The 13319-nt window shown below is 39.2% G+C and overlaps 1 protein-coding gene across 1 annotated transcript in view; it reads left to right on the top strand.

The window, feature by feature from the left end:
* LOC311243106 (neuronal acetylcholine receptor subunit alpha-7-like) overlaps positions 1–13319 on the top strand; it is a gene marked incomplete at its 5' end in the record, with an annotated part of 167529 nt that overhangs the window by 77390 nt on the left and 76820 nt on the right. Inside the window, one exon of the mRNA XM_084332194.1 lies at positions 6340–6452. Coding sequence (XP_084188320.1) covers positions 6340–6452 — 113 coding nt within the window. The remainder of the gene's footprint in view (positions 1–6339; positions 6453–13319) is intronic.

Raw genomic sequence — 13319 nt, 5'->3', positions numbered from 1 at the left:
TGTGTGTGTGTGTGTGTGTGTGTGTGTGTGTGTGTGTGTGTGTGTGTGTGTGTGTGTGTGTGTGTGTGTGTGTGTGTGTGTGTGTGTGTGTGTGTGTGTGTGTGTGTGTGTGTGTGTGTGTGTGTGTGTGTGTGTGTGTGTGTGTGTGTGTGTGTGTGTGTGTGTGTGTGTGTGTGTGTGTGTGTGTGTGTGTGTGTGTGTGTGTGTGTGTGTGTGTGTGTGTGTGTGTGTGTGTGTGTGTGTGTGTGTGTGTGTGTGTGTGTGTGTGTGTGTGTGTGTGTGTGTGCGTGCGTGCGTGCGTGCGTGCGTGCGTGCGTGCGTGCGTGCGTGCGTGCGTGCGTGCGTGCGTGTGTGTGTGAGTGTGAGTGTGTGAAGGTGTGTTCATACCATTTGGCTAAAAGGGGGCGTGACAATGGGAGTGGCCTATTACAAAGAGGTCACAGCTATTGCAAATTTGCGCTTGTTAATCTGAATCATATTGTTCTGTTGTGAGGAGGATGTAATAATCGGACATAAAACATACCAACATTTTGTGTCTCAAGAGCTCATCCAGCTCTGCCCTCTGCCCAAGAAGATTTACTAAATGAAAAACTATTTTCAATGCGACAAGCGCCCTCAAGGAAGGCCGAAGTTGAGGAAATTCTCAGGGGACTGATGCGATCCGAACTCTTGAGAAACAGATGGTTTGGTCACCGATGAGTTTTTGCATTGTTGTCAAGGAAAAGACAACTTCTAAAGGCTGTGCACTGCCGCAGTAAATAAACTGTAAATAAACGACCGACAGCAGCAACACAATTATTACACTGGAAATCTGCCCCATTAGGTTGACCATTAGTTTATCTATCCATGATACTGTGATACTGTGTATGTGAGCTACTCTGAAATTACCCTCCACTTTCATGTGTCCCACTGTCTAATAAGATCGCTCAGTCTGTTACATTGCTGACCGTGTGTAGGTTTGCACAACGCTGGCATAGGCTTACTCAGCAAGCATCAAGAACCCCCCCCCCCGGGCATGGTGTCTGTGAGCACAAGCAAAATGAGAGAGAGACAGAGAGACAGACAGACAGAGAGAGATAGAGGGAGAGAGAGAGAGAGAGAGAGAGAGAGAGAGAGAGAGAGAGAGAGAGAGAGAGATGGTGGGGGGTGGGGGAACACTGACCTTTTCTAACGTGACAACATAAACATTCTAAATAGCCCCCTTTGTATTTTCTGTTGCAATGCTTGTTAATACTAGCCTCGCAAGCCAGACATGTTTTGCATGATTTCATAAAACACGATTGGTCTGACCTCCCTCCCTATTCGATGTCTTGGTCTGGCCAAAAGTTTGCCAGTCCAATCAGCTTTGGATGCTGATTGGAGTTGACTGATGCAGGGTATAGGCAATCGTTGCTATAGAGGCAAATAATCCATCCTTAGAAGTCGCACATAACAAGGCAAGCTTACACATCTCAGCGTTGATGGAAATTTGTTGCATAGTCCCATTATATGACAATCTATAAATCAACCTGGTGTAGCGCCGAAGATTAGGAGTCAGAGGTGGTGTCTCAAAAGAGGGCTTTGAATATTTATTGTGCATTTAAGAATACAACTTGCACCTGTGGTGTCGCTAGCTAACTGACTGCAGGTCACAGGATAGCCACCAGGTATAACGTCCGTGCGGAACCAAAGTTCCTAACAAGAGTTCCGTAGGTGAATTATGTCTAATCACCACACTGGCATCAATTTCTGACAAACTTTAAAGGAACACGCCAACATTTTGGGAAATTAGCTTATCGTATTCTCCAGAGAGACAAGAAGATAGATACCAGTTTCCTCTCTGTGCGTTCAGTAGAAAGCTATCTGGCTGCATGTTAGCCTAGCTTAGCACAATGAATGGAAGAGGACATGACTGGTTAGCCTTCGGGAGAGGTGTTAGTTGGACAATGCCTAGGCTAACTGGTCATGTCCGCTACCATTCATTGTACTAAGCTGTAAGGTGTATTTTGGCACTGGCATGATAGAGGTGGTTTTGAACCACAAGGGTTCTGCCTGGGCCAGTGACAGATTGAAGATGTTGGTTAAGACTTCAGTCAGCTGCTCAGCGCCCTTACGTGCATTAGTTCTGCTCAGTGTGGCACACAGCGGTGGGGGAGAGAGTGAGGGGTTGGCCAGAAGGGAGAGAAGCCATGGTTTGGCGCCTCCTGGTTGTCCCAGTCAAGGCGGAGTTATGCAGCGCATCAGGGATGGGGGAGAGTTGTTGGTCGGTTTATGACCCGTAATGGCCTGGATGCCCTACCACATGCTTTGGTGGTCTGAGTTGTTGAAGTGTTCTTCAACCCTTAGGCTGCGATTACACCTTTGTTTCGTTTTCAGATGAGTTTCGCTTTTCCAGGTCGCAACGTAGCGATAGCCGAGTGAGACATACGTTTTGCAACCTGAGCACAGTGATGTAGTACACTGCCAAAGCAGTAGGTGGCAGTAGGTGGCGAACATGAAGGCAATTTTCAACCAATCAGAACTTGAATGTGCCAATACACTTCCTGCAAAGAAAATGTCAACAAGGCGCCGCCATCTTTAAATGCCTATTTACCCAATGCAGCACTTATTTTTCAGCAAAGTGTAATAAAAGTGCAATAAACAAAACGGATACATTCACTGTGTGTTCTGCCTCTCATTTGTTGATGAAACAAAACTAACATCAACACAAGTGACCACCAAGAGCGGATAGTTTAGTCTCAAAAAGGATTGGCGATGTTGTTAGCTACATTGTTAGCTACATGCTAACGTGAATGGAATATGCCAGTATAACAGTATAGCATTGTGGCTAGAAGCTAACGCTAGCTCACGTTAACCAGCCAGCACCAAACTGATGATATCGGGAGCTATCAGTAGCTAGATAACATTAGAGACAACGCCGTGTGTATTAAACAAAGGTGAATAGATGACTGGGCCATTTTGTTTAATGCTTGTTAAGATTGAAAGAGGAGCTTGAGCTAACACGGTCTGATAGCTAACGCTAGCTCACGTTAGCCAGCTGCAGTGCTCATGCAATCGGTAATGCTAGCAGAATGAATGGATGTAAACTTTATTTAACATATTGCATAATGAGTACAATACAATACGGCTCAATACAAACAATTGTTAAGGGAATGCAGACAGCTTGGACAGGGGTCCTTATAACAATAACTTGACAACACATGATAGCTGCAGCTATTTGGGACAGCTCTGTTGTCACCGGAAGGGCACGCAGATGGTATCTACTGCGCATGGGCGTTGAGCAACAACGGCTCCGCGCAGATTACACGACATGTTGTCGGCGAGTTTTTGCCGCTATTCCAAAACGGAAACACAATTTAGCGTTTTCAGTAGGGCCACAACGTTTCCATCAAAAACGGCATTTCTATCTAATAGGGACAGCAAACGTATTCAAAACGACCACAAAAACGACCACAAAAACACTAGTCTAACCATGGCCTTAGCTTGTGGCCTTAGCTTGCCCCCCCTTTTCAGGTTAGCCCTGGCTGTGCAGTATAGGACTATCACCAGACCTAAAAGCGGTGTTGCGTTTCTTTAGCAGTAGATGGACCTCTGTTCATCCACAGCTTCTGACTGGGGAATGTACAGAGTCTAAGATGGAGGAAGTGTTTGTTGAAACCAGTGCTGTGAAATCAGTGCTGTGAAATCATGCAAGAATCAAGATTCTTCTGGCTTGTGAGGCCATGTTAATACAGTTTCTGAAAGGAAATAAACAGGGGCCAAAGCAGTTCCCCTAGCAAAGGTCTCTACCTTTTCAGAAGAATGACGCTGCTATTCTGTTTCTAGGGGAAGTAGCTTTGTCAGCTACTTTATTTGCAAGCATTGCAAAAGGAAACAAGCAGGGGCCCATTTAGAATGTTTATGTTATTAAACGTCTATAATAAATGAAGAATAAATGAAGAATGAATAAATAAATGAATGATATCATGAAGACAGAAGGACTGAAGACACAAACACAAAAAACAAACAATACATGTTCTAAAGTTGATTGATTTCCTGAAGCCTATCTAGAATAAGAAGACCTTATAATTCTAGGAGCCTATGTCAGACTCTATATCACAGAGGCCATATCAATTTAGAGTCTGACTCTGACTGTATCTCTCTCTGTTTAAATCTTTATATGTGCCTCTCTCCATCTTCCTTTCTCCCATGGATGGGCAAACATTAATGGAGGGGATGTACAATAATTTAAAGCGAAAGCCACAAATGGTTTATTGTACTGTAAATATAGTTTTTCTTTAAGGGAACACTTCACCCCAAATATTATCATATATAATATGTATATCAATTTCTCAAGAATCTTTTTTTCTCTTGCATGCCTCCATATTTGCCATGCCATACGCCATACTTGATGCATTTAAGTTACTATATCAGGCATACTGTAGGCAACAGGCAGAAAATGTACAATGTCATGAATACCACAACAGTGGGTCATTGTGCACGACACACATACTGCATAATGTGTTTGATTTTATATAGTTTTGCTGTTGTTATATTTGGACCCCATTATCTTAAATTCCTTAAGTATGGCTACCATTTTCGGATTCTCTGTTCACACGGAAGCATGCAAGAAAATAAATCTTCAGGAATTCAAGGCAACACAGGGTGAGTGATTGATATACAAGTTATCATTTTGGGGGTGAAGTGTTCCTATAAGTTTGCCTTAAGATCACACATGTGATCCATTTAGCATAACACACCTTCAATGAACATATCCATACTTTGTAGAAGGGGCCTTTAAGAACAAACCAAGTCCAGTTCACCCACTGTCAGTGATGTCTGTGTGAAACGTATGCTGGGTCCCTTTTCTGAATAATATCATGGATAGAATGTGAGTTAGTGAATAAATGAGTAACATTATGGCCACAGGGGCCTCATTTGGATATAGTTAGAGCTATATAGAGTCACAATCTGACCTTTAAAGCCCCATATTTGTATTATTTATTCTTTTTTCAGTTTGTCCTTTTAAGTATTCTTCATGTATATGACTTACAGAAGGAAAATAGCTTTTGCAAATGTTCCATTCTGTTATTATTATTATTATTATTATTATTATTATTATTATTATTATTATTATTATTATTATTATTATTATTATTATTATTATTATTATTATTATTATTATTATTATTATTATTATTATTATTATTATTATTATTATTATTATTATTATTATTATTATTATTATTATTATTATTATTATTATTATTATTATTATTATTATTATTATTATTATTATTATTATTATTATTATTATTATTATTATTATTATTATTATTATTATTATTATTATTATTATTATTATTATTATTATTATTATTGTTGTTGTTGTTGTTGTTGTTGTTGTTGTTGTTGTTGTTGTTGTTGTTGTTGTTGTTGTTGTTGTTATTGTTATTATCATTATTATACATATTATATGTATACAGGTATTTATTAATATACAGGTATATTTCAGATGACACATTATTATTATTATTATTATTATTATTATTATTATTATTATTATTATTATTATTATTATTATTATTATTATTATTATTATTATTATTATTATTATTATTATTATTATTATTATTATTATTATTATTATTATTATTATTATTATTATTATTATTATTATTATTATTATTATTATTATTATTATTATTATTATTATTATTATTATTATTATTATTATTATTATTATTATTATTATTATTATTATTATTATTATTATTATTATTATTATTATTATTATTATTATTATTATTATTATTATTATTGTTATTATTATTATTATTATTATTATTATTATTTTTCTTTCTTTCTTTCTTTCTTTCTTTCTTTCTTTCTTTCTTTCTTTCTTTCTTTCTTTCTTTCTTTCTTTCTTTCTTTCTTTCTTTCTTTCTTTCTTTCTTTCTTTCTTTCTTTCTTTCTTTCTTTCTTTCTTTCTTTCTTTCTTTCTTTCTTTCTTTCTTTCTTTCTTTCTTTCTTTCTTTCTTTCTTTCTTTCTTTCTTTCTTTCTTTCTTTCTTTCTTTCTTTCTTTCTTTCTTTCTTTCTTTCTTTCTTTCTTTCTTTCTTTCTTTCTTTCTTTCTTTCTTTCTTTCTTTCTTTCTTTCTTTCTTTCTTTCTTTCTTTCCTTTCTTTCTTTCTTTCTTTCTTTCTTTCTTTATGTACATATAATTTTTTTTATTAATCTATTGGCTTGGCTGTCATGTCCCTTGTATTACTTATCTGGCTACTTCTAATGTCGGGGATGCATGAATTCAAACTTTACCGTTACACAGAGAAGAGCATCTACTAAATGAATTAGATAAATCAATAAACTCTTGTGTCCTCAGTACTGGACGGACGTGTACCTGAGCTGGAACCCAGATAACTACCCTGGGGTTCAGAACCTGCGCTTCCCCCCTCCCGACATGATCTGGACCCCCGACATCCTCCTCTACAACAGGTCAGAGTCCACAATGCACTGCTGCTCCCCAACATACTTATTTACGTGAGTCCTACCCGCCTCCTGCTATATGAGGGAGACAGGGACTGTTCTGTTTGTTTTCTTTTCTTCCCCTTTTGATTTTGAATACTACTGCTTGCTGGATCATATTTAATTTTAATCATTTCATATTTTATGACAAATTTACAATAATAATAATATATGCCATTATCACATAACGCCAACAAATTACGTTATGATTATGATTATTAATGTAAAAGTATTGGTAAATATGATGACAAGAGAATTATTGTATGGCAGAGAGTGAATGAATTGTGACCAGGCACAGAGTTTATGGTCTTGGTGAGCCATCGTATGGTTTAATTTTATTTTACATGAAATATGTAAAATATTAAAGTACAGGTTCATACCTTCAAAATATAATCACTTGTACAAATCGGGTGGATACTTTTCAATCTATGTCTTATTTACTATGATGATACCACAATAGCTTGTTTTGAGCCAGAGACCTGCAAAGGCTTGGAACTGTTTCTCTTAGGTCGCTTTCACATATAGTTTTGGTGGACTCGGTGCGGTTCTGGTGGTGAAGTTGCAACATTGTTGCATTCTTCATTTGGTTCGCCTGCGTTCACATAGAAATCTGTCAGGCGCACCGAACCTTCTGAACAATGTCACGCGGTCGAAAAGGGCGCTCGGCTATTGGACAGTGGAAATGTGTGTGTGGCTGCGAGCTCGTGTGTGCGCGGCGCGTGTGTGTGTGTGTCTGGACTGCGAGCCCTCCAGATCAGCGGAGGCGAGTTTTGACATGGCATTCTCGAAGACACTCTGATGTCACGAGACCGCCGCCATCTTGGTATAGGGGGACCATACAGATTTCTACCATCAAATCCATGCATTGAGCTCCGTTTTTATTACATGTTTTATCACATTCTTGTTCATTTCATAACATTTTCATAGGATTTGTTTTGAAAATATTGAGGCCAACATGGCATTTCACTATTTCGAAAGCCTTTCTGGTGATTCTAAGGCGAGATATGAGTCAAAGAAACTCCCCCTGATTACCACGACCACAACATCAGAGCGAGTTAGCCGAACGTTAGCCACCAGCCACTTTTTCCTCTGTGATGGTATAAAACTTCCGATTTGGATTTCTGTTTTTGTCATTAGTATAACGGGTAACACAGCAGCTCTTTGGCATTGTGAAGGACTGAAGAAAAGTCTGCTTGATTGTCTTTAATTTGCCGCTTTAACTATCCGTTTCTCCACTAAATAGTGTACACAATGTACCAGGCGGGGCAGTTTCCCCCCACGCTGCAGTTGCGTAGCAATAACAGACAGGAAGTTGACTTCGAGAATTGATCCATTGTTTTGAAGCACATTACCACCATCCTCTCGCTAAACAACTTGTACCACTTGTACCACGTTGTTTTTATGAGTGCCCACAAGTAGCTGTTTTATTATTTTCTTCCTTCTTCCCAAGATGCACAGATATATAGATAGATAGATAGATAGATAGATAGATAGATAGATAGATAGATAGATAGATAGATAGATAGATAGATAGATAGATAGATAGATAGATAGATAGATAGATAGAGAGATAGAGAGATAGAGAGATAGAGAGATAGAGAGATAGATAGATGCAGTGTGGTTGTTTTGCAGTGAATGAATGCTGCGAGCAGTGGTAAGGACCGGTAATAATAAGCACTTCCTATATTTGGTTCGCGTTTGGTTCGATGAAGCCGAACCGAGACCTACGTTTTCAGGCGGACCAGAGTTCGTGTGCTTGGTCCGCGAACCGAGTTTGACGCGCATTCACACAAACCCGAAAAACCGGACTATCGAATTCTGGTCCGATAATCCGGACCAAACAGCCCCTGTGTGAAAGCGACCTTAATGATGCATGCTGAACTACTTTACCCAAGAACCATAGCTATACACCCCCCCTTCCACCTAACACTTTCCAGGTGATCTGCAGGAGTATTGTGGCTTTGTTATTATGGTGTGATGATGTGAGAGACAGTTTACAGTCTTACAGTTTAACTTTGAGTTAAATCCCCACACAGGGTTTCCATTAACACTTTCAGTGCCAGCAGGGGGCGCACGATTTAGTGCTTGAATGCCCAGCATCCACTTCAATGTTAGCGTTAATAACGCCTAATCTATGTTTTAAATGATGTGTCTAATCTGCCCGTCGCTTATCAATGACTAATTTTCCAGTCAACATTGTCGAAGCGGGTTGTTTCTTTATCGGTTCATTTTCGTTTTATAGCATTTTGAAAAGCCTTTGTTTTCAAGGAAAATAAAAAGATTCCATAATAAATGCCCTGTACTGGAATATTCTAGAATACACAAAATCTTTGTAATTTTTCGGCCTATTTATGAATAGTTTTCAAATAAATGCTAGATTATCGATAGTATATGTGTACATATGCACGCTATATAGGCGATCTGAAAAATCGATTCTCTGATTTCCTCAAAGCCATGCCCAAACACACACACACACACACACACACACACACACACACACACACACACACACACACACACACACACACACACACACACATAGGGCGAACGCGAATACAACTCTGATTATCCCAAGACTTGTAAAATAGATTCCTTACCTCAGATCAGATGTTCTCCAAAAAGATCATTCCAATTCCTGATCGCCATTCCAAAAATCAATCGCTTTTATTGATCCAACGCTACATACTGTAAACACATATTCCACGCTGTTCTGATGGTCCACAATGAATCCGATCGGCTCGGGTTACATGCCTGAGAAGTAAAATGTGGATTCCGGATTTTTCTTTTCTCATCCATTTTCATTGAGTCCATTCCAAAAGGGTGCATTACCATCTGGGAGACGATAGGGGGCGTTTTTTTCACATCTGAGCTCCTGATGGGGCTGGTTTACCAACGGGAGACTCCGTTGATGAAATATGAATTCAGATCGCTAATAAAAAAATAACACGCTAATTGTCGTGGTGGGCATTCAGGGGGCGGGCTGATAACACGTGTTATCACTTGGTGGGCTCTCAAAGTGTTAAAGGAAGGAGAAGAACAGAGGCTTTTATATCACAAAACCGCCCAATTTATTTAACTCTGTAAACACTAAAAAGTTAAACATACAACAAAGGAAAAAACGTATCACAGCAGAACCTTCAATCAAAAACACTAGACTGAACTTATAAGTTTCAACTACGTATAAAAACTCACACACACAGAGAGAGAGGGAGGGGAGAGAGAATAAATACATTTTGATGTTGCCTTCATATTTGGACCAATATATCCCCACAGACAAAAGGCCCCTCCATCATATAATTCTCTCCACAAGCGCCTCTCTCTATCCTCCATTATGCATGAGCAGCGCATGTCTGTCTGATGGCCCAAACTGCGCACTGGAGTAGATAGAGAAACAATAGGAAATATAGAAATAGATATAATGGTTATGCAGATGCTTTCGTTGGAGAACATTTATTTTAATATTATATGCCTTACTTCCACGCACTGCCAGCCAGCCTGTATGCGACAGAGAGACACACTTACAATTTTGATGGAGAGAAGATAATCTGTAGGCTACTGGGTCCATGTCCGTTGTCTCTTCTTCGGAATGGATTTGGTGCCAGCTGTCATCTCTGCCCGTCTTTGTGATCGAAACTGGAAACCGAAAGTACACAAGAGAGGTTAGTTTCACCCAAATATGTCCTGGCCCCTGGTCTGGTCTGGTTGTCCTCCAATCTTCTCTAAGTTCTGTCTCAGCTGTAAGTTATATACAGGGTGTTCATCTTGCCCCTCCAACTGCACTCATTATAGAAGGTCATGTGACCAGAGACCCCAATGTCTACCAACAACCCAACCAGCTGTTGATCCCATAGTGTGACCATAACCTCCAGAATTAAAGTTTAAGAACATTTGTTCTATGACAACCCCAGTATTCAACATTTTCGTCTTATATGCGTGTGAGATTCATTGCCCACATAGAGATGGTCGAGGTGAGACCTAGATAAATACCAATACCAAGATGTCATTGATTGAAATACATTTCTCATAGTGCAAAGAGTGTGCCTGGTCTACATCTGACTTATCTATACCTCTATAGTCTCTGACCACATCTCAGAATTACAACTCTTTTATAGCTCTTCCCCCATACACCTAAAAAAAAACATTGTTACTCAGCTGATAGAGTTGTACCCTTCCTGCTGTCTTGTTGTACAAAACTTGTAAGTCGCTTTGGATAAAAGCGTCAGCTAAATGACAAAATGTAAATGTAAATGTACACCTCCTTGATAAACACAGGTCACACATCCCCCACACACCCTCCACCTCCAGGTCACCACGAGTGGTCTCAACTCACTGTATAGATTGGAATAGAGTACATTTCCCTAATCAAATTTGTCATCTTCTTACAGAAATTGATTAATTGTGATTTTATACAAGTGAATAAGGTGAATGAAAGAAAACACTGAATTCTATGACCCTTGACCTAGAGCAGGGGTTCACAAACCTTTGTATACCACACTTAATGTATTGTGTAATTTCAATGTGGAATTAAGGAATATCAAAATAAAAGCACACGTTGTTGAACTTGATCATGCATATTTATTAGAAAATTGTATTACAGCACTATGTTATCAATACACATTTATAAAACGAGGCATATTTAGTGAAAATATGTTGCCAGAACATTAGGGGGAAAAAAGAAAAAAATGATATACTGTATATATATTTTTTCTTTTTTTTTTACCTGCCAATGCACTGTCACCTACCCACAACCTCACTTTGGGTCGCAACCTGTAGTTTGAGAACCGCTGACCTAGAGAAAAGTAGGTCATGGTTTATTGCAGCCATTATGGATTATAAAGGCTTAGGCTGTTGTACACCTAAGACTGCAATGTTTATTACAACATGTTATCATTTAGATCCTATTTTGACGTTTTTGGAATCACAGATACCTCGGGAGGCCTGGGCCCTCATGCATCAACGTGGACGTAGAACTTGACCTACTTCCACACGTAAGCACGGAATGTAGAACTAGCGCACGCACAGGGAAGTCGGCATTCATCACACGTGCGTACGCAGGCTCTATGGTCCTCCGTGTTGATGAATACCACTTTGTTCTACCGTCAATGCTCGTGCATGATTATCCATATATGGTCATGAAAATGAGGAAACACCCCCCATGGGATGTGAAATAATGGACGGACCCGAGCGGAACCCTGAGAAACTCACGAAGATTGTTCACTGCTGTCGAACCAAGAAGACACTATCGCGTATTGTGGGATAAATAAAAGGCGGACTCGTAAACGGTGATGTCAGATATCAACGGCTCCCTAAGACCATTGCTGCAATTCTGCCTGGACAGCTCAAAATACTAATAAAGACCGTTCGTTGACCACTGTTTGGCGTTGGTTGTGTGTCATTATAACCGTGCTGTAATATGAATGCCTTTATTAGTTGTGTTCGATTGGCTATATGATTTTTAGATGCATCTATTTCGCTGTCGGCTAATAAAGACCGCGCTGGAATATGACTGCCTTTTCCCGTGTTGTTTGATTGATACCCCAGGGATTAAAGTTCTCCTCAATTTTATTCCAAATCGCGATGGATCTCCCGTCAATTTTCTACCTGCTGCATATGATTTCTAGAGGCATACTACAATCTATTTTGATGTCAGTATTGGGTAGCCTATATAAACAATATAATACGAGAGCATATACAAGAACAATGAATCTCACTGCATGTATGATAGCCTGCCTTTCAATACATGAACTTGAATTCCATCATGTTTGTGTGCGGGACTCACAAGGCTGTAGTCACAATGGGTGGTACCGGTGTACAGTAATAATAACAGTCCACACAATATCACGATCCATGCCATAGCCTATGTTCTATTAGGACATGATCTGTGACGACAAATGTTCTAGAATGTTTGATTAAGATATCATACTCTGACAGCATGCCTATGAGCAACAAAAACGCGAACTTGAATCCCATCATATACATAGTCTGTCCACTATAGTGTCATTGCAATGCGTTTTCTATTCTTTCTTATACAGTAAAAAGGGGGAAGAACACTATATTCATATGACTTGTATTCTGCTTACAGCTTCGAAGTTCCACTTGTTTCGTTTAACGTAAAGCCTTTTAAATATAATCAGAACGTTCCCGTGTTTCTGCGGTCTGCGCAGAATAATAACGAGTTGAGCTTTATGATTTATGATGAATTGAAAATGGGGGACCCTGATGTAAACAAGACGAAAGTTGGTCTGCATCCCCAATCAACAATTGTATGTACTGAGCTATACTGTACTGTACCCATTCTGCAATCTGTTAATAAACTTTTCAATCAATCAATCAATCAAGCTACGCGGAGCGCAGTCAGTCAGTAGCCTACACCCCGTAATGGCCCGTATATTCCGATAACGCTATATAAACCATGCTGCATTCATTCTGAGAGAAAGATCTATTATTCCAAATGCTATTTATAGGGTTTTGACCATAATTACACTACTGTTGCTATTTTACAATGAACTATAATGAACTACGGTTCGTACAGAACGTGCCAGTGTTATTATGCACAGAAGCTCATTTCCTTGTTGTAATAATATATTCTACCACTGGGCGCTAGGTACGCCAGGTCTGAACTGTGCGTAGATGTAAGCACGAAGTCAAGTTCAAGTTCAAATTGATGAATCCCACTCTTTGCTTAGAAATGATCGTACGCACAGGGTAAGCACAGATCTGTGCGTAGAACACGTTGATGCATGAGGGCCCAGGTATTTTCCTGGTTAGGGTCACGTTTAGGTTTGGCTAAGGAGTGGTTACGGTTAGGGTTAGGTTGAGGTAATAGGTCGTGTAGAA

Source organism: Notolepis coatsorum, assembly GCF_963971535.1.
Source record: "Notolepis coatsorum genome assembly, chromosome: 16".
Classification (NCBI taxonomy): domain Eukaryota; kingdom Metazoa; phylum Chordata; class Actinopteri; order Aulopiformes; family Paralepididae; genus Notolepis; species Notolepis coatsorum.
Note: the sequence above shows the minus strand (reverse complement) of the source record. Positions and strands in the feature narration are given on the sequence as shown.